The sequence below is a fragment of the Maudiozyma barnettii genome (assembly GCF_903064755.1).
Source record: "Maudiozyma barnettii strain CLIB 1767 genome assembly, contig: KABA2_04, whole genome shotgun sequence".
NCBI lineage: Eukaryota > Fungi > Ascomycota > Saccharomycetes > Saccharomycetales > Saccharomycetaceae > Maudiozyma > Maudiozyma barnettii.
Window position 1 is genome coordinate 937,518 of NW_024545241.1, and position 27,192 is coordinate 964,709.

At 33.2% G+C, this 27,192-nt stretch overlaps 11 protein-coding genes across 11 annotated transcripts; 5 read left to right on the top strand and 6 right to left on the bottom strand.

Moving 5' to 3' along the window:
- Positions 1 to 159: 159 nt before the first annotated feature.
- On the bottom strand, positions 160 to 1,971 carry SAF1 (SCF ubiquitin ligase complex subunit SAF1; the record flags this gene model as incomplete). Its single annotated transcript, XM_041550470.1, has 1 exon — positions 160 to 1,971. The coding sequence occupies one exon, from the start codon at positions 1,969 to 1,971 to the stop codon at positions 160 to 162; it is 1,812 nt and encodes a 603-aa protein (XP_041406404.1).
- A 231-nt stretch (positions 1,972 to 2,202) lies between these two features.
- DUG2 (glutamine amidotransferase subunit DUG2) lies at positions 2,203 to 4,827 on the bottom strand (the record flags this gene model as incomplete). Its single annotated transcript, XM_041550471.1, has 1 exon — positions 2,203 to 4,827. One exon carries the CDS (start codon positions 4,825 to 4,827, stop codon positions 2,203 to 2,205), a length of 2,625 nt encoding a protein of 874 aa, XP_041406405.1.
- Positions 4,828 to 5,709: 882 nt separating this feature from the next.
- Positions 5,710 to 6,147, top strand: MRPL27 (mitochondrial 54S ribosomal protein mL41; the record flags this gene model as incomplete). The annotated part of the gene is made up of 1 exon (XM_041550472.1): positions 5,710 to 6,147. One exon carries the CDS (start codon positions 5,710 to 5,712, stop codon positions 6,145 to 6,147), a length of 438 nt encoding a protein of 145 aa, XP_041406406.1.
- Positions 6,148 to 6,463: 316 nt separating this feature from the next.
- SSH1 (Ssh1p) lies at positions 6,464 to 7,936 on the bottom strand (the record flags this gene model as incomplete). The annotated part of the gene is made up of 1 exon (XM_041550473.1): positions 6,464 to 7,936. One exon carries the CDS (start codon positions 7,934 to 7,936, stop codon positions 6,464 to 6,466), a length of 1,473 nt encoding a protein of 490 aa, XP_041406407.1.
- A 1,051-nt stretch (positions 7,937 to 8,987) lies between these two features.
- On the top strand, positions 8,988 to 9,590 carry KABA2_04S09152 (uncharacterized protein; the record flags this gene model as incomplete). Its single annotated transcript, XM_041550474.1, has 1 exon — positions 8,988 to 9,590. The coding sequence occupies one exon, from the start codon at positions 8,988 to 8,990 to the stop codon at positions 9,588 to 9,590; it is 603 nt and encodes a 200-aa protein (XP_041406408.1).
- Positions 9,591 to 10,430: 840 nt separating this feature from the next.
- On the top strand, positions 10,431 to 12,095 carry APE3 (aminopeptidase Y; the record flags this gene model as incomplete). Its single annotated transcript, XM_041550475.1, has 1 exon — positions 10,431 to 12,095. The coding sequence occupies one exon, from the start codon at positions 10,431 to 10,433 to the stop codon at positions 12,093 to 12,095; it is 1,665 nt and encodes a 554-aa protein (XP_041406409.1).
- A 755-nt stretch (positions 12,096 to 12,850) lies between these two features.
- KABA2_04S09196 (uncharacterized protein) lies at positions 12,851 to 14,188 on the top strand (the record flags this gene model as incomplete). Its single annotated transcript, XM_041550476.1, has 1 exon — positions 12,851 to 14,188. One exon carries the CDS (start codon positions 12,851 to 12,853, stop codon positions 14,186 to 14,188), a length of 1,338 nt encoding a protein of 445 aa, XP_041406410.1.
- A 343-nt stretch (positions 14,189 to 14,531) lies between these two features.
- TOF2 (Tof2p) lies at positions 14,532 to 19,343 on the bottom strand (the record flags this gene model as incomplete). Its single annotated transcript, XM_041550477.1, has 1 exon — positions 14,532 to 19,343. One exon carries the CDS (start codon positions 19,341 to 19,343, stop codon positions 14,532 to 14,534), a length of 4,812 nt encoding a protein of 1,603 aa, XP_041406411.1.
- Positions 19,344 to 20,340: 997 nt separating this feature from the next.
- Positions 20,341 to 21,354, bottom strand: FPT1 (chromatin-associated RNAPIII regulator FPT1; the record flags this gene model as incomplete). The annotated part of the gene is made up of 1 exon (XM_041550478.1): positions 20,341 to 21,354. One exon carries the CDS (start codon positions 21,352 to 21,354, stop codon positions 20,341 to 20,343), a length of 1,014 nt encoding a protein of 337 aa, XP_041406412.1.
- A 3,315-nt stretch (positions 21,355 to 24,669) lies between these two features.
- PRY2 (sterol-binding protein) lies at positions 24,670 to 25,527 on the top strand (the record flags this gene model as incomplete). The annotated part of the gene is made up of 1 exon (XM_041550479.1): positions 24,670 to 25,527. The coding sequence occupies one exon, from the start codon at positions 24,670 to 24,672 to the stop codon at positions 25,525 to 25,527; it is 858 nt and encodes a 285-aa protein (XP_041406413.1).
- Positions 25,528 to 25,878: 351 nt separating this feature from the next.
- On the bottom strand, positions 25,879 to 26,550 carry YPT52 (Rab family GTPase YPT52; the record flags this gene model as incomplete). Its single annotated transcript, XM_041550480.1, has 1 exon — positions 25,879 to 26,550. The coding sequence occupies one exon, from the start codon at positions 26,548 to 26,550 to the stop codon at positions 25,879 to 25,881; it is 672 nt and encodes a 223-aa protein (XP_041406414.1).
- Positions 26,551 to 27,192: the final 642 nt, after the last annotated feature.

Consider the following 27,192-nt stretch of genomic DNA (forward strand, 5'->3'; position numbering starts at 1 on the left):
AAATCAAGTAAGTAGAATTCGAAAGTAAAGATATAATGTAATATAATAAACATTCAATAAAACAGATATTTATTTATTTATAATGTATTCTGGATACGTTACATATATCGTGTTTACTTTCTTCTATAAGGGAGAGTTTCCTTTAAATTTTCTAAAATCTTACGATCTCCTAACGATAATTGCAGAACTTTGCCAGCCACCAGCTGCAATTCCAACACATATATTTCCCTCCCCGATATCTATCTTTCGTGGTGTCTCTACGATAACATTATTGCGCCCTTCAAGATGACCCCACGGTTGGTCTTCATATACTCCTAAACCAAGACATCCGCACATTTGACTTTCAGAACCTGAAACATATATCTGACCCTTTTTGGTCAAAATCAATGTGTGATAATCTCCACTAGAAAGAGAAACTATATGATCATCATTTCCTTCATCTACCTTCAATTCTTTTATTGTTTCTAATTCAATTTGGTTATCTTTTAACTTAAATGAGTAACAATGATCGACAGTGAATAGAATAATAGAATTAAAACAAGATACCAACTTCGAAATTTTTTGTTTTATTGGAGTCTTTATCTTTTCAGTGACTTTGTTTGAATATCTATACAAGAACTCACCTGCTTCATCGATGTAAAACACTACTTTATCTGAGAGACATGTAAAATCGATAATTTTAGCCGCGCCGTTCGATTGAGACGTTCCACCAATAACCTCATACAATGCATAGCTACTTGTTTCTCCAGATTTCAAAGGATCTCGTTCCCTCCATACTACTAAACCAACGTTATACTGGTAGATACAGTTAAAGTTCCATCCACAAGCTATTTTTAAAATTGGATCTACAGAAGATGTTGGAAGGTCTCTAAATTTAATTCTGATTCCATCATTAGATTCTGGGCTATCCCAAACATATATGTTCCCTTCGGTAGAAAGTGCTAAGAAGTGAGTTCTTCCAGATGTTACGGCTGAAAATTTCACCGAATCAAGTAGTTGTTTATCAAATTGAAGAATATTATCTTCGTTCATATTGTATAGGGGCAATGATTCTCTGGGAAACATTCTTGTTAAATATTCATTTCCAGGTGCTGTTTCTCGAATTTCCTTATTGAGTGCTTCCAAATTCTGATACACATTTGCATGTGGTGATCCAATTATAGGGACTCCTATGGTAAGGTTCTGCTGATCACTTACAGTTCGATGAATATTAATGGGGGTAGCACCATGATGTGGTATAGATGGGTTGGTCAGATGTGAAAAGCTTAATTCTAATAAGTGTGCAAGTTCTCTGAACTGATTATAATCAGATTGACCCTCTCTTGGCCCAGGTCCCCTAATTCCACCTGTAAAGGATGTCCCGGTAGAGAATATCTTACCTGATTTCGTCAGTATTTGAAAAGAAAATCCACCCCCAGTAACAGAGACAATACTATCATTGTTATTTCTAATGTTATCACTGTTTGAATCCCATGGGACCTGTGTAGGAAGACAGATAGCCATTCTCACAGGATTATAATTGTAAGGCGAAGAATCATCATCTGTATTTTCAAGTCTATGCGCAAAATTGTTTGTTAATGGATTAATAAAAGGGTTCGATGATGCACTATAGCCCAATCTACCTTGTTTAATAGAACCCCAAGTTAACAATTTTGCCGTTTCTGTTCTTAATCTATAACGTTCTGCCCAACTATTGGTCAACGTTAGGTTGCTAATAATTTGTTCAGAGCAAGACTTAAATGTATCTGAACCTCTCCCTTGGAATGGCTCGACATTTGTATATGGTGAACCATAAATTTTGTGGTATAATTCTTTCCAAAGGGTATCTGAATTCTTGTAATCTAATAATTTGTGATAGTACTTATTTGTTAAAGACAAATTTTTAATATCCTCAGTAGAGAGATAAGGAAGAGTTTCTAATATGACATCTGGTGGTAACGCATTGCTATTATTTTGGCTGATTGAAGACATGTCAAGCTAGGTAGTCTAGATTATGTATGTGTGTATTTACGTATTTTGATTGTGTTAATTCGATGATTCGAACGTTTCCCCTAATTTTTTATGTTTCTTTAATACTTGCCTTTTTTAACTTTTTAAAGGTCCGAGAGGATAAATTAATTTTGGAAAGCTTCTCAGTGATATTCAAAAAATAATGCGAAGTTAAATAATTATGTATTATATCATATAAATAAGTTAAAATATTTATAATCTATTGATAACGTTATAAAGAATTTCTGCCATATTGGAAAAATTCTTTATACGCAAATTTTCATTGTATAAATGGCAATTATCAGTAGATTGACCACATGGAATTTGAACAGCAGGTGCTTCAAATATCCTTTCCAATGTACGAATGCATGGGATAGAACCACCTTCTCTAACAAATAAAGGTTGCATATTCCAAGCTTTTGTAATTTCTTCCTTTAGAATTTGGTATGCATCATTTTTCGGGTCTCCTAACCATGGCTCTGCAACATTAAGAATTTTTACCTTTAAATGATTACTTGAGGAAAGTTTCTCAAAGCAATCTTTTACATATTGTTGAAGATTCTCCTTTACAGAATCTACACTTTGCCCTGGAACCAGACGTATTGACATACCAATAGAAGCAGATCTGGGAATGACGGTGATGTTACCAGGACCACTAGTACATAATGTGGTTAAGGACAAAGAAGGTTTTGTCCAGTTCTTAATTAACTCTTCGGTTGAACCATTTTTCTCCATTTCAGCCATTTCTGAAATCTCAGAAAATCGTATTAATTCTTCTTGGTCAATATCTTTAACATTATCATAGAAATTAGGGATCCTGATTGAATCATCATCATTTTGTAACTTGGATATAATTCTTATTATATCGGTCGTTGGTTCTTGTAGAATACCACCATTAACACCAGAATGACTGTCTGGTACATCGGAATACACCGTGACTCTAGCATTAATAACACCCCTTAAACCATAATTTAAACATGGGTGGACAGTATCTACCCACGTAGAATTACTTAGCATAATCCAATCTATTTGTTCTCCGATTATGTTCTTGTATTTTTTACAAACTTCTGCAAATCCTGGGGAGCCAATTTCTTCATTACCTTCAATTAAGAAAACTACATCATTTTCTAACTTATTTTGTTTGTGTAGCATAGCAACACTATGGATAGCGCTCACTAACGGACCCTTATTATCACTAACACCACGACCCTTCATATAACCATTTTCACATGTCAGTATAGATGGATCAGTATTCCACCTATCTCTATCACCCGGATGAATAACGTCATAATGACCATACCAAAGTATTCTACGTTTATCGTTATTCTTTTCATTACCAGTGAAAGTAGCCACAATAGCTGGATTCAGCGAATCAGAAATAGGCAATAATCTCGATTGGGATGCACCAAGAGTTGCAAATAACTGTTGTAAATAAGTGGCACATCTTCTCGAAGATAATCCAAAGCTTGTTCCATCCGTAACTTGGGAGACTGTTTCAAATGCAGTTAGATCCTTTAGAGTATTCAACATATTTTCGGTATTAACCTTCTGCGTTTGTTTAGAGTCTGACCAATTTTCTTCCAAATGTGTCAAATTCAGATCTTTCCCACACGCTAAACATGATAAGTTCCATAAAGTCAATGAACCATCATTACCACCAGTCAATAAATTTGGATAAACTTTCCCATTAGGACCAATTCTTTCAAAGATACCAGAACTTAAAATCTTACCTTGATGAGTATTTATTAATTCAACTTCACCCTTTTGGAACAAAGTTATGCCACTTTCATTTGCGGCATATATGCAATCATTATAAACAGATAACGAAATAATATCGGATTTAACAGGAGTTGATAAGGTTGAAACACTTTGATTTGTACTTAAGTCCCAAATTTTCACTGCCCCATCACCCAAACCACAATAGAGAAATGGAAACTCTACATCTTGCGAGAGGACACTATCTTCACAATCTAACATTTTACAGAAATATAACGCTACATCATTGTTTTCATCCCCAACAAATACCCAAATCTTCGTGGTTCCATCACCACTACCCGTAATAATGTATTCACAAATAGTAGCATCTTTAACAGGAGGACAGCCACTGCAATCACTCTCCAACAAATCCTTAAATTGAGAATCTAATTCACAAATTGAATATATGAACCCATTATGTGCATAATTGACAATGTTATTTGATGGGATCTCCAAAATGGTATTAGTTAAAATTTCTAAATTTTCATCTAGGGAGAGTTTTTCAATTGATGACTCCATTGGTAAAAATGGACTAGCAGAACCTGTTGGTCCATTCGAATCAAAAAATTTATTATAACGCCTATGAGGTAATCTATTTGCATTTGATTCTGCACTTGATAAAACCCCTTTTAATCTTTTGAACACATTATCTAAATACAACAAACTTGCATTTTGACAACCAAACACTAAAGTCTCCAATGAGTCAATAAATCTAATTGAAAATATATCACCAATATCTGTTACAGAGTAAATTGTCACCAATTCATTAACTTCTACATCAGTATCAACAGTATTAGTCACTTCCCCAATGGACCATATTCTAACTAAGGAATCTGCGCCTGCAGAAAATAACGAATTTTCATCCTTTGATTTATCTAGGCACAAAACACTTGATCTGGTATTCACTTCGATAGACTGCCCTAAATGTAATATTTTAATTAAATTATAAGTAACTGTATCAAACACTAGAATTTTAGAATCCTGAGTACCTGCGAATAATAATTTCTTATGGGGAAATGCACATGTGGATAAAATCGAGTAGGTATGACTCCATTTATGTACCAATTCCAATGAATCAGACATACTTTATGATGATATGTGTATGATAATTTTTTTTTTCAAGAAACTAGTAGGTATCGAAAAGTTTGCAAAGAAATATTAATATATATGTTGAAACCCAAATACTCTTATACTTCTCTTTTATTAATCATAAAACTCATAAACATATCACTTCTCAATAAATGACTGTTTCAGATCATAATGTGTATTTGTCTGCAGTAAGTCAATTTCCAATATTCACTGAAAAATAAAAATAAAAATAAAAAAATGTGTATAAAATTGTATGTGTGAAGTGAATCACATCACATATTCAAGGTGTTCCGTAAAGTAAGACAGATCCTCTCATTTTGCCATAGAATATGAAGAGAAAAGAGCAGAATATGTTCAGTTAGTTATATTCATTACATATTTATATACAAGGTAATGAGGGATCATGCTGTTTAAGTAATTGAATATCTGTAAATAGATCTCTTATGCATCGGAACTTCTAAATAGCAAATGTGGAAGAGATAACACTTAAAATGGTACGCATTATTAGTAGCTTGTGATAGTATATATAGTGTAATTAACATTTTAAACGATAAAACTATCTGTAACAAACTTAACCTCAAAATCATAGTATTATCATGCCGAGTTAACTTTCTTACCTGTCTCTTTATCGTGGTGATATATCCAATTGGTTATTCGTTAGCTTTGCACCGCTTAACGGCAAAAACTATCTACTTTTCTTCTTTTTGTGCTGGGGAGAGAGCGAACCGTAAAATTATAATGAAATTCATTAAATGAAATTGATAAATAACAAGGGAAGAAACATTTTAAATATTTGAACCATAGCATTAAAGTTTGAAGTAAAACTCTCAAGTTGTGAGATTATATATAAACATACTACAGTAGAAGAATTTAAGAATGAAGCCTACATCTGTTAGATATTTTAGTCAGACTGCGGTAGAACAGCTGACAAGACCCTGGAAGAAATACCGTGATGGTACTCTATTCTATGGTTTAAGTAAATCAGGGAACAGAAGAACTCCATTAACTACAAAACAAGGGAATAAGACTATGTATAAAGGTACTAGATCCTCAGGTATTGGTAAGCATACCAAGTTTGGTGAATATGTGATTAACTGGACCAAAGTACGTACTTATGTGACGCCCAAATACTTAAATATGGATTTGAAACCTTTATTGAGTAGTAACTTACCTGAATTAAAACATGAATTTAAAGGGTACTCAAAGGGTCCACAAGATACTAAATTATATATTCAAAAATTGAAGGATTTTATCATGAATGGTAGAGTTCAAAGTGAAGCAAGTGATGTTAACTGCTATGTTGAAAGGGGTTAGTTAAGCTAATGTTAACCTTTTAAAATTCTGTAAATAAGACATTGAATGAACGTATAATATATATAGATGCTAATAAGACCAATATATGTATACTTAAATATATAACTAATATTATATTTCACACTATTTCAAATTTCGGTATATATGTTAGATATTAATACAAAAAAAATACTTCTAGATTTACATATACATACCAATGAAGATGTGTACGGTTGCAAGTTTGTAATCTGTTTTGGGAGATGGACCTTATAATTGATGCAATTAGATAAATAAAAAATATGAATACACTAACTTCTTGATAAGAGCTGCACATCGATCAGAAACCCATACCGGCTTGTAAAATATTACCTAGGTTACTTTCACCACCATTTTGTTGGAAATCCAAGGAAACGATTTCTAATAAGGAGAAACCACCAGAAACACCAACAACCATACCAGCACCTTTACCCTTTAGACCTAATAGTTCACCGGCAACAGCAACTATAGCTAAGATGGCTGCACCAGTAGTAGCAGCAGTTGGAATAACCTTGCCTAGTTCCTTAGCCATGTTTTGTTCTCTACGACCTAGCAAAGTAATACTCTGTTCCTTGAAATCTCTAGCAATATCACGAGCAGATCTACCAGAGATGGCTTGCCATTTAGTAGCAAACCAAACACCGGTAGAAACCATGAATAAAGTGTAGACAACAAAGGATAATGGTTGTTCAGTGATACCACCGACAAGAGATCTTGGTGGAGTCAACATCGATAATGGGAAAGTTGGAGCAGCGATAATATTGTTAACGTTCTCATAATGGCCTAATACTTTACAGATTATGTTTTCTTGGTTGTTCTTAGCAATAATTTGAATCAAAATAAAGGCACCAATGTGAATGTAGAACAAACAAACGTAGGAGAAAATGACTGATAAACAACCAGTGTAAATCAATTGAATTGGGTACATTTGGTTAGTACCACGAGCTCTAGTAGATCTAATGGCGATTTCGTAACGATAGTTTTGTAAGTAACAGACAAAACCACCTAAAGCAATGACCAAGAAAGTAGTCGTCATATTTGGTAAGTAATCTCTGTTGAAAGCAGAGATTATACCACCAAACAAAGTTCTATGCTTAGCTCTTAAACCTTGGATCAAATTCACTAAAGCACCTTGTGCTTCGTTGTTCCCTTCAGCATCGACAGTAATTTGGGCAACACCTAGAGTGTCAGAGACTAGATTGGTAGAAACAGCAATGGTGTTAATAATCATAGCACCTGCACCAAGACCAAATCCCTTGTCAATGACTTCAGTCAATAGACAGGCAAATAGACCACCCATCACTAATTGAATGTTGATGACAACCATTTGGGCAATAGATAAGTTAGAACCATAGTAACCAGAGAAAATGAAAATGTTAGCAAGGACAAAATATTGGAAGATGGAAAATAATTTTGTTAGGGATTGGAATAATTCTCTGTCAGCCTTCACTTTGAAGTTAACTTTAATAACTTTCAAACCAGCAAGTAATTGTAATATGATACCACTGGCAAAGATAGGTAATAGACCAAATTCCAGGATTGTACGTGGTTCAGCAGCAAAGACACCACGTAAAAAATACAATGGGTCATTAACTGCTGGTACATCATCCTTACGAAGACCTGCTAATGGGAATTGAGCAAACAGATAGATTAAACCTGTGAAGATGGTGTAAACCATCTTATCATCGAAGGAGATCTTTTCATAAGGAATTTCAACTTCTGGTAAAATTGGTAGGAATGGCTTTGCCAAATCGATCAAACGGAAACCAGCCATAATGTAATGTATCGAATTTGGTTTACTGCTTCAATAAAGAACTGAAATATGACAAAAACAACTTTATACAATAAAAATATTTGAAATTTAACAAGTATAACTGTTAATTATAATAACCTTTGTGATGAAATGTACCTTTAACGATAACGGCGACAACGACACGAACACGTAGTAAATGTAAATGTGTGAAAAAAGAGACGACAATTTATAAATTACAATAACCAAAATTTGTCTCGTTATGTTTCCATGACCAAAATTTTTCACTTTCCTTCGTCGTCAAAAATGATTTTGTGGCCCTTCGTATTTTAGAAGCGTAACTCTAATGACCAATCTCGTTAAAAACTGATAGTAAAGATATAATTTTGGTTGACACTAAAGTTCACGATCATAGCGAACAATTATCTTTTACGGTAGAGTTGTATATTATGGGATCTTTTTTATATTATAGTATATTTTATAGATAAAGAAACAGTCCTATCAAATTATGTTGCAAACTGATAATCTTATTATGCCTATGTATCACGTCACTCACTGTGGTAACAAATATGACTAAAAACTGATAAATGTCATAAGTAGAAACCAGTAGTGATACACATGTATTTTTAGTACGTGTTTTGGACCCCAATAGATGACAAGTCCAGAAAATGAAACTTGTACAATAACTTATCCAGCAGTATGTATCAATCCATATTATCGAATAGAATATGACCTGAATGGAGAGTTCCTCGAACAAAAGTTTCATCAATCATATTCCTTAAATATATACATATTTTTATGTGAAAGTTAATTGGTCTTTCGTTATATTTCAATTTTGTATTTTCGTTATCGACATCTCCGAAAACCAGTATTTAGCCGCCAGACGACGCAAAAAGAGGAGACGTCGAATAGTTGACTTTAGATATTTTGTATCATTTTGCAATAAACACAAACAAGAACAAATATATTAAAAGAGGAAATGCTCCTTACAAGTATTTATTTGTTTAGTCCTTGGGTTCTAGTTTTAGAGTTTATTTGAATAAAATTAATAACAAACAAACCGTTGCAAATTCCAATGTCAAGTGTCTTCCAATATCTACATTCACGTTTCTCCTCAAATAATAATAATAACAATAACCAAATATCGAATATTATTACTGAAAATGGAGGAGGCAGTTCAGTTAATTCTAGGGTTGTAAACCTAGACGTTGTCAGTATTATGTCAGAACATAATGTGGATGACGATGATGACGAAGAAGAAGAAGAAGATTATGATGATGAAGAAGAAGAAGAAGTAAGTAACGCAGAAATGGCAAGATATTTCCAGAGCTTTCGAGAAAAGAAGAATATAAGCACTGATTTAACCTTTAGAGTGTGTCGAATGCAAGCTAATGATGTTCAACAACAAGCGGGTATTACTTTAGACGATCAAAAGAAAAGACGTACTAGAAGTGATGAAGTCCCTTTAATTTACAACAAGAAGAGACAAAACATTCAAACTGAACTTGAAGTAGAATCTAAACCAGTAGAATATGATGATAAATGGTTAAGAATTCTGAAAGGTATTAATAGACGTAATTTTAACACCGGTAGAAAATATAGATATATAGAAGAGAGGATTTGGAATAATACTGGTATTAATTCGTTACCATCTGTTGAGTTACCTACAATTGATTAACCCCAGTTCAAAAAATAAAATATAAACCTTATCCTGCTGTTTTTGTCTTTTTAACGATAACGTCCATATCCATATATTTTCTTCTTCCCACGACAAATATCACATAACAAACAAATTAAAACAAAAATCAAAAATACATATATATATATAATGCCCTATTCTACTGATAATATATAATTTTAAATAGATTTATGCATTTATATATGATATATTCATATCTATACATATAACATCAATCGCCGCAACGAACTTCCTAATTTAAGACATCAGACCATTTTTCTTACCTTTATGTAGAAATTTGTAATATTTTCACCAATCATTTTGGTTTATATAGTAAAAAATACGAAGTCAGTATCATCCGACTAATCCGCCGGATAAACACAAGATATATATTACCCATTCATTAAGGTATCATTGTACTCCAATCCATTATTCTCTATCACTCCACTATTAATCTTGTCTTTTAAACGAACATTCCATGTAAGCTATATTTTGCTTTAGAATAGCTAATTACTATTCTCTATCGCTACAAATTAAACCTTTTTTTTCTATCACCACAATTTACACAACTTCAGCCGGTTTTCTCACCTTCTCATTGTAGCTTATCGGAGGCGGGGAGGTGAGGGGGAAAAGGTTTCCCTCATCACGAACAGTAAAGACGGGTGTGCCATCTATCTATCTGTCCATCCGGCATGAGCTTCCATTCTATATATTTATATAAAAAGTAGATAAAAGAAATAGGATAGTAAGATATAATTATTTTGGACCTTTTCAAATATTGTTCGTTCTATTACATGAATATATAAGTATAATAAGATAACAAAATACAGTCAATACAATATGGTGTATATGAAACTGGCTGCATTGGCACCCTTATTATTTTCTGCTGAAGCTTTTGTGCTTCCAGGCTTGTTCCAACAAGAGTTTGCTACCCCTGAATTGCAACAATTCCTAGAAGTAAATGGAGAATTGACTCCTCAGGTTATTAAGGAATCTCTAGACGCTAACTTCTGGAAACCTCATGTTCCATACTTCTTAAAGCCTTTAGTTGAAACTGAGAAATTACAAGAAAAGATTCAATTGGAAGATTTGAATACTACTGCTCAAGACTTGTATGAACTGGCTAAGAAATCTAGAAAGAAATATGGTCATCCAACTCGTGTCATTGGTTCTCCAGGTCACTGGGCTACCATTGATTATATCTTGGAGGCTTTAGATGGTATGTCTGATTATTATAACTATACTCTACAAGAATTTGATGCTTTGTCAGGTAAAGTTAATTCCTTTAACTTAACCGATGCTAAGACTGGTATCAGTTTCCCAAATTCTACTGCTTTTTCTTTATCTCCTCCTGTTAAACCATTCGTTGGTGAATTAATTGAAATCCCAAATTTGGGTTGTAATGAAGCTGATTACAAATCCTTGGAAATATTCCATGGTGAACAATTAGAAGATAACAGCGTAAAGAAGATCGCATTGATCGAAAGAGGTAAATGTCCATTCGGTGTTAAGAGTAATCTAGCTGGTAAATACGGGTTCCATGCTGCCGTCATTTATGATAATGAACCAGAAAATGGCGGTGAGGGACTTCATGGTACATTAGGTGAACCTACTAATACTACTATTTCCACGATTGGTGTCTCTTATGATGTTGGTGTCTTATTGGTGACAAATATTGAAATAACAAAACATTATTCTGTTAAGTTTGCCATGGATTCCACTGTCAGTAATATTAAGACTAAAAATATTATTGCTGATACTAAACATGGTGACCCAGAAAATATTGTCGCACTTGGTGCTCATTCTGATTCTGTTGAAGAAGGTCCAGGTATCAATGATGATGGTTCTGGTACTATTTCTTTATTGACTGTTGCCAAACAATTGACCCATTTCAAGATTAATAACAAAGTTCGTTTTGCTTGGTGGTCTGCTGAAGAAGAAGGTTTATTAGGTTCGAATTACTATGCATACAATCTAACTCAAGAAGAAAATAATAAGATTAGAGTCTTTATGGATTATGATATGATGGCTTCACCGAATTATGAATATGAAATTTACGATGCTAATAATAAAGATCATCCAAAGGGTTCTGAAGAATTGAAAAAATTGTACATTGATTTCTACAAACATAACAAATTAAACTATACTTTGATTCCATTTGATGGTAGATCTGATTATGTTGGATTCATTGAAAATGGTATCCCAGCTGGTGGTATTGCAGCAGGTGCTGAAAAGAATAACGTTTGGAATGGTCAAGTCTTAGATAGATGTTATCATCAATTATGCGATGATCTAACCAACTTAGCTTGGGATGCTTTCCTAATCAACACCAAATTAATCGCACATTCTGTAGCCACATATGCTAATTCCTTTGAAGGATTCCCTCTAAGAAACGTTAATGGAACTGTCAATACAACTGAAACTTCTGTCGCAAGTACTAATAATGTCTACAACGAAGTTCCAGTACCACAATTCAAGTACGCAGCCGACTACCTTGTCTACTAAACTAGTCTGATTAATTATTTATTTTCTCCCTCTCTCTCTTTATAACTTCCTACACTAAATTTTTCTATCCTGATCTGTAATATTTTTCAATTATAATAAATAGTAAATAAATTCACATCGTAATACTATTATAACAGAATGAGATATGGTATGGTTCAATATATATATATATACATAATAAATGAAACATATGACGCAAACCCTAACCCTAACCTCTCCCAGTAATTAGGGCTACTAACAATCGGAGACACACAGCCACAGTCTACTATACACCCATACACCTGCAGAGACATGTGCTTCATCCCCACTGTGCACCCTTTAAAAATATCGTTTTATCCGTTTTGAGTGTGAACGATGAGAGCGATACACTAAATTATTCAGGTTTCCAATTACAATGAATTTTTATCATCTATCATTTATAAGGCAATCTTGATAACAATAATGAAACAATAGTTAGGTAAGAGGCGAAGTATTTTTTTATGGCAGGTTTGTCTTGATGTTGCAGTTGTCTTTTAACTTGTTACTTTAACTTGCAAATCGTATATAGTATTATAATTATTATATAAGTTCATATTCTATTTGCTATATTTGAATCTTACCTAATTTTATTTTAGGGAACAAAAACATTGGAAGTTTTGATCGTTTAGTGATTACAATTTCAATTTAAAAAGAGAAAGAAAAACATAGTTAGTTGAAAGAATAACCATATTAACATACAGTTACTTTATCATTTTTATTTTATTAAGTGAAAATTTATGACTTTGGCGGTAGCAGAAACATTTACATTTTCTCATCTAGCCTATTTGGTATTTGAATCTGTCTTACAGGTTGTAATCATTGCATTAGCAGGTTTCTGGAGTGCACACTCTGGACTATTACCTAAATCATCTCAAAAGATTATATCTCTTTTAAATGTCGATCTCTTTACACCATGTTTGATCTTCAGTAAATTAGCAAAATCATTATCCATGGCAAAGATCATGGAAATCGCTATTATTCCAATATTTTTTGCATTAACAACAGGTATATCTTTTTTATCAGGTAAAATTATGTCCATGATTTTGAAACTAGATAAAGATGAATCTAATTTCGTTGTGGCAAATTCGATATTCGGTAATAGTAATTCATTACCAGTATCGTTAACTTTATCTCTAGCTTATACTTTACCAGGTTTAACTTGGGATCAAATTCCAAATGATAATAGAGATAATGTTGCATCAAGAGGTATATTATATTTATTGATCTTCCAACAAATTGGTCAAATGTTAAGATGGTCATGGGGTTATAATAAATTGATGAAATGGTCTGGTGAAAATACAGAACATATGCCACCCTCTCAGATTTTAGCTTTGCAAGAATCTGGTGGTTCGATTCCATCACCACCGTCTTCATCAGATTCTATGACAAGACCTCCTTCAACACCGGATTCTATTTCAATGTCTGTAGAACCAACTGATAATGATAATGATTCTGACAGTCTATTAGCTAATTCTACTGAAGGGAATAGTACCATTAGATATAAATCATGGTTCCAAGTTGTTATGATATTCAAAAAGGTCAGATCATATTTGAATCCACCATTATATTCTATGATACTTTCTATTTTGGTGGCTTGTATTACTCCTTTACAACATGAATTGTTTCATAAGGATGGTTTCATTAACAACACATTTGCAGAAGCTGTGACTCAATTAGGTTCTGTATCAATTCCATTAATTTTGATCGTTTTAGGTTCAAATTTATATCCATCAGATGAAGTTTTCCCAAAGACAAAAAATCATAATAAATTATTAGTCGGGTCTATTGTCGGACGTATGATTCTTCCATCATGTTTTCTTCTACCTATCATCACCATTGCTGTGAAATATATCAACGTTAGTATATTGGATGATCCAATTTTCTTAGTTGTGGGGTTCTTATTAACTGTATCACCTCCAGCTATTCAATTGACTCAAATTACTCAATTGAATGAGTTCTTTGAAGCAGAAATGGCAGATATTTTATTCTGGGGTTATGCTGTGTTAAGTTTACCTGTAAGCATACTAGTGGTTTCAGTGTCAATGTATGTCTTACAATGGGCTAATCCTTCATAAGTAAAATCCATACCTTTCAAAAAATAAAATAAATGTTTAGATGTGCTTTTCTTGTGTACGTTTTCACCTAATGTCTTCTTCACATAGTATTTTCTAGTTCATACATTCTCATATTTTTTATGATATCTATAACTTCATAAAATCAATAAATATTCAATCATATATACAACCCTTCGAATAAAAATAAAATGTCTCTTAGTAATGTGCGACCATAACTACTAACAGTCTTCTGATAATAATATTTCTCTTTTTTTTATCTTTTACATATCTTTTTATTATACATATATGTATATACTTCTTTCTTATTTTTATCTTTTATATGTTCATGCATTATATAGTTCATTCATTTCCTCTTGGATTGTTTCAATAATGATGCAAATCCACCACTTAGTTTCTTCTTCCTTTTCCCTAATGCAGCACTGGCTGATTTAGCACTAATAAAACTAGCTTCTTCTTCTGAAGAGGATGAAGAACTACCACTGGAGTCCGAATCTGAATCTGAATTTGAGTCCGAGTCTGAGTTTGAGTCTGGACCAGGTTTAGAGTTCGAGATATCACTATCTGAATCAGAACTAGAACTAGATTCACTTTCTGATTCACTTTCTGACACTGCACCGTTAGATTGAGAATTACCACCTGTTAATTTCTTGGCTCCTATTCTATTGTTTCCCAACTTACTTTTATCTTTTACATCAGGGATACCTCTAGAGGCAAGATCTGAAAGTGATATTAAGGATGGGCGAATTTTCTTTGGTAATTCAGGAACATCCTCAACAGAATTTTCTACTGTTGAAGTCGATTTATTATTCTGTGTCTTCGCTTTTTCGGGTGATTCTCTCTGGGTAGAAGTAACCATATCTGATTCCTTGAATATAGTTTCATCAGAGTTCTTTTGCGATGGTACTCTTGAATTCACTTTCCCTTTAGGTGGGGCAACGATCTTTCTTCTTGACTTTCTACTATTCACAGAATTATCTTCATCTGAAGAAGATGAAGACTCGTCTGAAGATTCGTCTGAAGATGAACTATCATCTGAGGAGTCATCAGTGGAAAACGAAGAAGAGTTATTCTCGATTCTTGGTTTATGGTTACTAATAGGGCTTGATTTTAAAGTTTTGATTGTGCTTTTTGATATTTCAGGAACCTCACCCTCTAGTTTATTAGAATCAATAATATCTGGCTTGATATGACTAGTCTGTTTATATGCGTTGTCCACATTTTTCGAAACGACAATATTTCCCGAAAATTCCATAGACTGTGAGCCCTTAGCAATGTTGCTGTCCTTCTTTGGTTTCTCCTTCACATTTTGTTTGGTCTCAGTTTCAGAATCAGAATCAGAATCAGATTCGAGGTACTCAGGAGTTTGGAATATTTTAGGTTTTGGTGGTCCACTCCTAGTGGGCGAAGGTTTCGTCCCTTCGGTAGTTTTGCTTCTGATAATCCTCTTACCATTATTTCCAGAAGTTGTTCTTTTACTGGCTTCGTATTTTTTAACAAGGTTGATACGACGATTCGATTCATCATCACTGGAACTATCGTCGCCGGAACTTTCATCAGAATTATCATTTGAATCGTCTGATCCATCGATAGAACTTGCACTTGCACTTGCACTTTCTTTATTTTCTGTTTTCGTTAATTGTGGTAACTTATCTTTATTCTTCAAACTGACATATGGTTTTGAATTAGAGCCCTCTGGGACTTTATTTGCCACCAAAGGCGTTGCCAAAACAGGACCTAACCTTTCTATAGAATTTTTAACTACATTCTTCTTATCTTGTTCCCCTTGTTTTGCTCCCGACTTATTGCCTTCGGTGGTCTCAGGTTTTACGTTCTCCTTCCTTACATCAGTCTTTGTATTGCTTGTAGTCTTCTTGGTATCAGTCTTTATGTTAACATTCTTCTTCGTACCTGTTTTTGGTTTTGAAATAATTGATACCTTCTTGAGTTCAGCAGACTTAGCATTAGCCCGTCTATTAATAAATTTTTCTTCATTTATAGATTTGTTCTGCGAAAGATTTTGAATGATGATATTTCTTGCTCCTTCTTCCCCTTCTTCATTATATTCATCATCTGATGATGAGTCATTACTGCCAGAAGATACTGTGACATTACTTTTGTTTCTTGCATTAGCCTTTTCACGTATAACTTGAACATTTGATATATCACCCTTCTTCCAGCCATTAGATTTACTAACCTTGTCATTATTAACTGGAGTTACAAGTTTTGGTTCTTTTTGGTCATTGTCCATCATGTCTGGATTCTTGGTTAATTTTTCAGGGGTAGGACTGTTGGCCAGTTCCATAACAGTTTTCGATGTAACTAGATTATTTTTGGTAATCATCGGAATTGGCTTCTCCTGTGACTTTTTGGTAACTTCTTCCTTATTTTCAGAATCTTCAGAATTTTTTTGTCTCTTTTCGTGATGAGCTAGAGAGGTAGTAGCACTTCGCTTATTTCCACCTATAGAAGGTTCATATCTAGTAGATATACTCACTGATTTTCCTAGTTCTCTCCCGCTGATGATTTCACCAGTACCAGAAGAAACTTTCAAAGGCGAAAGTTTTGAGGTATCTTCTACGGCGCTAGTAGATTTAATCTTAGCGGATACGGTTGTCGATTTCCCTTGGGAGATTATCTTTGGTGCTGGTAAATCGTGCTCTTTAGAGACGTTATTTTCTGTCTTAGTAGTTTCGATTACAGGGTCATTCTTTATTTTCAGTATTTTCTGAGCTATTGGAGGTTTTACAGATGTTTTGTTTAATAGAATTTTGTTCAGTTGCGATTTGACTGGTATCTCAGGCTTTGTGTTTGTAGTAGCACTTTCCTTAGGTTTAGAAATTTTATTTTTAAATGTCTCTGTCTTATTTACCAGAAGTTCATTTTCGGCGGATAAACTAGTGGTGCTATTCTTTCCAGTTTCAATTGACAAATTAGGTTCAGAATTTTGCGAAACAATAATATTTGAGTCTTTTAGAGGTGACACTATCGGTTCATTTATTTTCTTGGTCACTTCCCTCGATTTAGTTTGAATTGTTTGCTGGCCATCATTTAACGATATTGATACGCTTGCTTTTTCTTGTCTTTTCATAAACAACGAATAGAGATCAGTCTTAGGGGTATCTGGTGATTGGTTATTCACAGTATTTTGTGATACGCCAGATATATCGAACAGAAGTGAGTCATCGTTTGCAAGATTTCTTTGTTCAGATTTCTGTGAAGTGACGATATTTTTTGAGGTTGTATTATTGGAATAATCATTCTTAGTGTGTGAATGTGGAGGAATAGCGTTATTAAATGTACTTGCGTCAAATGGTTTTCTTAAAATAGTATTTTTCTGGTGTAGAAGATTAACAGGTGATCCATTTCCAACCATATTCAAGAGATCTGATTTATGTATTGAAGGATGATTTATGATGGCACTGGTAGGGTTAGTAAGCTTGTCCGGAAGTTCTATATGGTTGACGGTATCGTTAACAAACTCGTCTTCAGTTACATCATTGGAGTTCATGGTTTCAGACACCTCGGATTGGGTACCATCAAATGGGACATTTTTTGCTAAACCAGGTTGAATACTGACATTATTTTCTTCTTCGTCTTCATCTTCATCAGAAAAATGATCCATTCTTCTCAATTCTTCCTCTTTGCCATTCTGAGTAAATGTTGTGAAAGATTTGTTCTGCAATTTTGATTCTAGAGATGATTTTCTTTTAATCGCGGATTCGATTCTACTTGTTTTTGAATCAGATAGGCCTCTATATTTTTTTACATCTTTAATCGGTTCTATTGTTGTAACTACTTCAGCTTGTGAGGAAGATTGCTGATTGAAGGGACTATCTTTACTCGATGAATGGTCGTTTATAAAAGATGGAGACTTGCTCTGTCTTAATTCCTCGTCAGTGTCTGTGGATGAGTCTGTTTCAGGAGTGGGAGATTTTTCTATATAAGGTTTTTTCATAGGAATCTTTGATGCCTTAGGTGGTAAGATAGAAGAGGGACTAGCAGGGCCTTCTCTTAATTCTTTTTCAACTTCAGATATTTTTGGTTCGGGAATCGTTAGAGACCCAGATGCAATTCTTGGTGTAAATATTGGTGATAGAGTCTTTGAAGGTATCTTACTTGATGTGCTGGCAAATACCAACCCTTGTCTAGAAGTTGCATCATTTCCAAGGTTTTCAGACATAACTCTTTGACCAGTTAATGTTACCCTGTTTGGAGTCATCATCGTCCTAACTGGAGTTCCAGAAAACATCCTTTGCTGCTTAGATTTATCGGGATCAACAGTCTCTGATCTCGAGACAGTATCTTCAACAGTATTCCGTATCCTCTTATAATTATCTATTCCTGAACTAATGCGAATAGGGGGAGATTGCGGTTGATTAGGAGGAGGTAAAAATGACCTATCGACGATATCATCTTCATCGTCAGAATTATTTGATACTTTATTTTGGTTATTCAAAGGATATATTTGATTCGCGAGTGGAGTGGAAATTCTCAAATTATTATTATTATTATTATTATTTACTGATGGCTTTACAGTCGAGGTTCCTGAACGTTTTTTGACAACATTTAATATGCTATTTTGTTGAGTTTGTACCTGTTGTGAGGCAGATGCTGAACTTAATGTCTTGCCCTCATTGAGTTTTCTTCTTTTATTGCTTTGGTACAAAGATGTGTTTGAATTATCATCAGATTCAAGTTCATCACTCAATATAACTTTTACTATATTGTCTAAACTAAAAACATCTTTCACAATGAAATCAGGATCTAAATCACATCCTGTGCTATCTTGGAGACTTAAGATATCAATTGGTTCAGTTAAATTAGGATACATCTTATCACATTTCTTTTGAATTTCTTCAGAAAGAACTAATAATGAATTGTTAGGTTTTGTAAAATGTAGAAATTTTTTAGTATTTACTGGAGCTTGATATAATGGCGTCATGAAGGAACTATTGAAGTTCATAGTGTTTTCATTGTTCATCGCCCCATTTTGGAATTGAGTACCGGATTCCATTGTTTGCTGGGGATTTTGTTGGTTTATGTTTTGACCAGGCATCATCATTGGAAATGAATCAACAGAGCCAACTCTAAAATTGCCTCGGACTAGACTATCTCTAGCGCTAGGTGGCACTAAGATGACTTGTAATTTATACATGCAGAGAATGTAAATGGGGGCTACTGCCTTGTGTTATGCTTAGAGAATTGGCTTAATTTCTGGAAGTAAAAAACTTTTATATAATTGAACGTAGTTTTATAGATATGAGATATCTATACTATGATCTTATGAAATTGATATATATTATGAATGAGTTATTTGATGTTTATTTTGCGATGTGTGTATTACTTGATGTTTTTTCTTTCCTGAAAAAACGAATGAGGAAAGAGCGCTACTAACTTAGTAGGGCAAAAAGTTTGTTTACCTGTCGTTGAAAGTGATGTTTTACTAGACGTGAAATTAAGTGAGAGGATGAGGTAGGTTTAAAGGTAGAGGGTTATAGAACTGGTCATAGATTATAGGTTTTATATGAATGGGAATGGCTTTAAAAGTTTTCAAAATTAGTTATGGTTTGTGTTTTTTTTCGACCTTTAAATGGGCTTTCGGGCAGTCGTTTTTGATGAACCCAAATATTTTTATTGTTTAGCTCACGAAAATTTAATTTCTTGGTCATTAGATATCTAACTGAATATATATATATAAATCCCGATTTTAAAATATATTTAGATAGATATCTTGTCATTCATCTTCAATTCCTCCTTTCTTTCTCCTTATATCTTCATTCTTTAGAATATCCGACAATAAAACTGCCCTTGTTAAACCTACAAGAGTTGAACAAATTCGTTGGCTATAAACCAATACCCCTGCGCCAGATCAATTATTTTGAGAAATGTTTACATGCTGTTTAATTATTAAAAAAAATTCTTATATCATTTTATATAGGTCAATATGATGACAATGATGACACTCCTTCCTTTCCGGAAATGCTTCAAGTTTTAAAATTTCATATACTCACAAGCTCTTTCACTTTTTGTTTTTATTTACATAGCAAAGAAAAGAAAAGAAAACAAAAAAATAACAAACTTTTAAAGCAAAAAGAATCGATGATAGATAATGACGAAATGTTTTTTTTTTTGGTGCTTGTTCTCTAATCAATCTAGTTTTTTGATTTAACTTTGGAAACACGTACTTTATCATTTCTTCTTCGTCTAGTACTTGTGTTGGTAGTAGCACCTGTAGATTTTCTTCTATGAAATTTAGTCTTTAACTCAAACAATTCATAATCTTCTGCCATCAATTTGAAATGACTATTAAAATTATTAACAATTTGATTTGTAGCGGACTCTGAGTCATTTGAATTCAGTATAGTGGTTCCACCTAACATATCATTTCCATTTTTATGATAGGTATACATACCATTATCTGAAGTCACTAGAGATAAAGGAGACTCGGTGGCAGTCAATGATGGAATAGAATCATGAGATAATTCTCTTTGAGAGATATTCATCTCACCATTACTATTACTCCCATTGGAAACTGAACGTTGTTCATTTTCAAAATGATTCTTTAAATTATTACTCAAATGAATAAGTTGATTAGTCACAATGAATTCATTTTTGATTACATTACATCTCAATACGGTTAAAGCTATTAAATTTTTCAAAATAATTAAATCTTCTAAATCTCGTTTACCTTCCAAATCAGACAAAATAAAATGGAATTGTTCCCAAAACAAGTTAATATCAATTTGATTCCATGGAATATTCAATTTATTTAATGACCGTCTTAATGGTTCTCTAATTGGTGAATTAATAAAATTTTCATGAGTCAATAAATATCTTTCCCAATTTATTTTCATTTTCCCACTTTGATTCATATTAGAGTATAATTCAAATAATTTTGTAAATACCTTAACATTATCCCAATTATTTTCATTCAAGCCGTACAACTGGAAACCCTCCATATCATAACGAATAATATAGTATGGAATATCGTTATTTGTATCATATCCATAAGAGGAACAATTAATTTTCAAATTATTAGAATCAATTCCATTCAAACAAAACTCAACATTGTGTTCTTCTTGCAAATCAAAGAAGTATTTAGCTATATCATTAATACTTTGAAATGTCTTGACAAGTTTCAATTCTTTTATAGATTCATCCGACATTCTTTCTCTCTTTCTTTGTGTGTTTTGTTTCGATCGTACTAATAAATAATCAACAGATAAACAAACTCTTGCAGAAATGGTAGACAGGAATGGTAGATAACTTATTAAACTTAGCCTTTCTATAAAATGAAAACTTGGTGTGACTCTTCTCTATCAAAACATATAAAACCACAGCTATCTTTATAGTTAACAGGCATTAATTCAAGTCGGTATAACCTACTTCTACAAAATTATATCTGCTACTTTCACACCCACACCCTTTAAATCAAATTTACATATATTATAAACCTGGTAAGTTCATGCAACTTACCACCCCGCCGACCCCCGAAATCAAGACATAAATGTAAACAAACACACAATTCCACGTACAAAATCGTTGCATTTCCCCGTTTGGCTGAATTTTCCATTCATAATATATATACATAAAATATACGCTTTTGACAAATTAAAATTGCAAAAACGAAAAAAAGTGAAATTTCGACGCAGACAGAGAGAAATAGCGAGACAGCCAAACTGTCAAGTCAACTTCTTTAACAGTTGCGCCGTTGATAGTGGGGGGAAGGCGAAAAAGAGAGGGAAAAGAAGTCATTATATATTTGGGAAAAGGGAACAAATGATATATAGTCATGGAACCTGTTACAGTAATATAAGATTATAAGATAAATTTGACTTATTCATGTTGTTAGTAGTAATTCAGATTGCAAAAATTTAAGAAGCTCATCCTGTGTGTTAGCTTTAATTTCTCTCTCTCTTTCTTACGAATGATAACGTATAGTGTTTGTAAACTTATCGCAAGGAACTTTGTATCAATGACGTTATTGTATGAAAATATCACCACTTAAAATATATTACAATATGTTTCATACGTATCAAGACCAAAGAAACGTGATACTTTATCTCCCCAGAATAATCTGTTCTGGGCACAACTATAACAACTAATGCCATTATAAAATTTATAGCCCATAATGAAATAATCTAGAAGTTTGTAATATATATTTGTAATCAATCACCAACTATTTCTTTTCAATTTCCTTTATAGAAAAGAAAAGTACCGTTATATCTATTCTTCCAAAATAGGAACGACAGAGGCAAAAAAAGACCCTTGATTTTATTACCAAATTGGGGAAAATATTCAATTTTAAATTGAAAAAAAAAAATTAAGTTCCACTATTCCAGGAAGAAAATATTATTATTGCAATTTAATATAGACTTTAAAAATCTCACAGTCGATTCAAGAATGTATTTCCTCAAATAAATCATCAAAACTTGATGTTCCACATGTAGAAATGTTACTAAAATCAGGAAACAATACTTCTGAGTTGTAACTGAACTCGAAATATAACGGTGTACCGAGATTCTATTTTATTAAATATATACCCCCTCGATTTAATTTTCTCAAGAGATAGAGATATAACCTTATTATTCAATACGTAAACTTAGTAATTACGATTTGTTATTGTCATTATCTCCAAAATTGGTGACAAAGCATTAAATGACCTCCATCAATCTAGATATGCGGGTGGGTGGGGATGTCGATCCTTTCTTAATAATATTTATTACGTTATCCTATAATAATGATTTATAATTACTAATGATTTACGATTACTAATGGTTTGATATACATTCTCTTACGCATCTAGCCATAGACCTACATAAAAAAAACCACACAATCCTATTGTTTTCTTGAACTGTAATAGGTCCCTACATATATATCGAACATTCTCATCTCATACAACAAGGAACGGCTGATGAGATTATATTGCATTTTATTACGTGTATATTTTCATATTCATGCTAAATGGTTAAGGGGGGGGGTCAAGTAACAATAGATAATGCGTTTAAGAGTAAATAACGTATGTCATTTGTACATCGGGTCTCTGTGATCCGGATTCATTCCTGTTTCTACTTCATTATGTAAATGGACAAGTTACATTTTAGGAGCTTCCTATTGCTTACTTCAATAATAACAATAAAATGAATATACTACCAACATTTACTGTAGTTCACCCCGCCTTTTCTAGTTAATATTAATTTTAGCTTAGATTCATTGGCTCTATTATAACACGTTTATTAAATTGAAATTAACTAGCATCTCGAACGGGACTGTCAGTAAAACCCGTTTTAATTAAATTATCTGATTCTATTGTTTTCTTTGCTTGTCTTTTATTTAATACGTTGAATGGTTCGCCTGCCAATTAAAGTCATCAATTTTTAACTCTTTTTTCTCTACGCTCTTTCTCCTCATATTATTTTAACGCGAAAAATTATATTGCCGTTATTGAACGAAATCAATTTCTTATGTAACAAACTTTTTCCTCTATTGCTCTTCTTCTCCTGTTTCTGGGGAAGAATATTCGCGTTTTCGTGTTTGATATCTGTTTGACCTTGATACGGTATAGTGGTTCTTGCTCTACAATTACTTGTTTGTACATTAAACGACCATTATATCAAACAAAACTTTCCTTGAAGTATATGCAAGTTACTCGTCTATTCTCACGATATCGAAATAGTTATTATATAGTTCTATTGTTATTTCTTAGAGATATAACAAATTTTGAAAAACGTAAATCTTTCTATCTTACATATAACACTTTTCGCGACTAACTAATTAAATATATCAAACAATACCATTTACAGTAATTTCGTCATAATTAATCTATTGATTTCTGTAAAGAACTAATTAATACCATTTGAATTGTGTTTCAATCCCTTTCTTTTCGCTACTTTATCCTCATCAGTATATCATTCTTTCGTTAATTCTCTCGAGATATCTTGTGGAACTATAATCATTTGTATTACCTACGACAATTTAAGTTGATATTTTCAATGAGTTTTTCCTAAATCGTCGATCAATCTTTGTCAAACTTAATCAGCAAACAAAAAATAACACCTAGCCTTCATCTCAGTCATGTACTATATTCGTATATTTTTGTTTTGTCTAATAATCATATATATATAGAACTTTTTTGTAATAACAGTTGATTTCTATTGTAACTATTATTTATTCTGCTTTGTAATCAACTTAATTACCTTTATTTTCTATTCTTTAACATATACTTCAATTAAAATAATCAAACTTCTCGAAAATAATTAGCATATTCATTCATTTATTTCGTTTTTGAAAAACATATATAAACAACATTGATTCTAATCATATTTATCCAAAAAATAGTTTCAATTCCATTCCTTTATTATTCATCTTATAGCTTAATTAAGATAATAAAAGTATCAAATAACAACAACTGTTTCTTTCCTTTTTGAAAAACACACTCACAACAATCCAATCCAAACTCCCTCAACAACAACAATCATACAATGAAGTTCTCTAAAGCCCTACTAGCCACTACCTCTGCTGCTACCGTTCTAGCTGCTCCAGCTGCCATCACTGTTACCGAACATGTCCATGAAGAAGCCACTGTCACTGTTCAAGGTTACGTCTACTTCTCTAACGGTGTTGCTTACACTTCTGTCTCCACTCTAGGTGCCGAAGCCACTACTGTTACTGGCGCTGCTATCACCGGTCTAATCCAAGAAAATGATCTCGGTATTGTAGCCACTGGTGTCGACTCAACTTCCTCCACCATGACTATTACTGGTACCGTCACTTCCACTCAAGCTGTTCCAACTACTACTGATCCAACTACTACAATTGCTCCAGTTGTTGCTACCACTCCAGCCACCGTGGTTACTACCACTCCCACCACTGCTGCCACTAGCGCTGCTGCCACTACCACTGGCGATGCTACCTCTTCTGATTTCGAAACCTCTATGCTGAACGAACATAACGTTAAGAGAGCTCTACATGTTAACACTCCTGATCTAACTTGGTCCAACACCCTGGCTGCCTATGCTCAAGCATATGCTGATAACTACGATTGTTCAGGTGTCTTAACTCATTCTGGTGGTCAATACGGTGAAAATCTTGCTCTAGGTTACGGTACCACTGGTGCTGTTGATGGATGGTACGATGAAATCTCCGATTACGATTACTCTAACCCAGGGTTTTCTGAAGCTGCTGGCCATTTCACTCAAGTTGTATGGGCTTCCAGTTCTCAAGTTGGTTGTGGTATCAAGTCCTGTGGTGATGTCTGGGGTGACTATGTCATCTGTTCCTATGAAGAAGCTGGTAATGTCATTGGTGAATTCTCTGAAAATGTTCTTTCTTTGGCTTAAGCTATAAGAGATACTATTTTTTTATAGTAACAACAACAACAATTATAACATTTCATCATTTCATTTCATTTCACTATTCATTTCTTACATTATCAATCTATCAGACATTAAATATTCCTGCGGTATTTTTCTCAGTAACATGTTAAAATCAGGAAGGGACACCCTAGAGATCATTTGATCACTTCGCCTGTATATTACCATAAACGAAAATATAAATACATAATACATATAACTTCTTATATAAATTATAACCAATATAATTTAAATTAGACTAAGAAAATTTCTTATCATCTTTATTCTTTTTTTTATCATTCAATTTACGAAATTATATATGTGTATGTATATACGTTCTTAACTACAACATGAGGTGGAATCGTTAGTAGAAGGTCTTTGTAAATGAATATCCACTGGTCCATTTCCGCGTTGTGCTGAACTATTAATATTAATATTATTGGTTGCATCTTGTTTTTTTCTAATATCATATAATTTTTCTGCAATTGATCTAAAGACTTGTTGAATACCTTGTCCATTCTTTGCACTCACTTCACTAAAGAGTAAACCGTTCTCTTCGGCATAAGTTTTTGCAACATTTTCTTCAACTTCCCTCTTGTCTTTATCGTCATCTGTAGCCAAATCGATCTTATTACCAACAAGATAAATCACTAAAGAATCGTCATCTACTTTATTTTTCAGTTCTTGAACCCAACTACGAGCTTTCTCCAAGGAATCTGCTTGAGTTATATCGTATACCACCAGAGCAGCATTTGCATTTCTATAATACATTGGAGCCAACGATTTATAACGTTCTTGTCCTGCAGTATCCCATATTTCAAACTTTACAGTGACTTCTTGAGCTTCATTACCATTCGCATCTGAATCTTTGATCGTTACAGTTTGCGATAAGAAAGCAGCACCGATAGTACTCTCTCTAAATTCATCGAAGGAATCCTTAACAAATCGATTTACTATAGAAGATTTACCTACCGACGAGTCACCTAACAATACTAATTTGAATTGTAACATTCTCTCTAAATAAAAATATTGTAATATATGATTATAATAATATTGGATGAGATAAACGATCTCAAAAGTTGTTTGTTAATCCAGATATGTGTGGTGTATAGTTATAACACGATCTGAAACCTACTTCACCCTCTCAAAGAATGTAGTTATATGTAAATATACATATATATTTAAACAAACGAATCTATTTAACTGAGCCCTTTTACCTCTTTTTTCCTTATTAGTTTATTCTATGAACGGGTGGTGGCATTAGCAGCATTCAGAGTTTTTCTATTTGTGTGTAACAATGTATTTATATCGAGTTGTATAATTACGTAGACGGAGAATATATTTGTCTCTATCTCGCCCCTCGCTTGCCGCCGTGCCGTGCCACCGAGCAAAGTTACACCAATGAAGTTATCCTTCTCAATGCACACACATATATATATATTATAAAGATATAATATATTGATATTGAATGGAATATGTTGAGTCTACGATGATGATAGTGATGAAGTACATTATATATTTGTAGATCATATTGGATTACTGTGGAAATATAGATATATGTGACAATTGAAAACATTATACAGTTCTTTATAACCGCACATACACTGACACTTCAAAATACTGTTGTCGCAGGATGCATAGAACTAGTTCAAT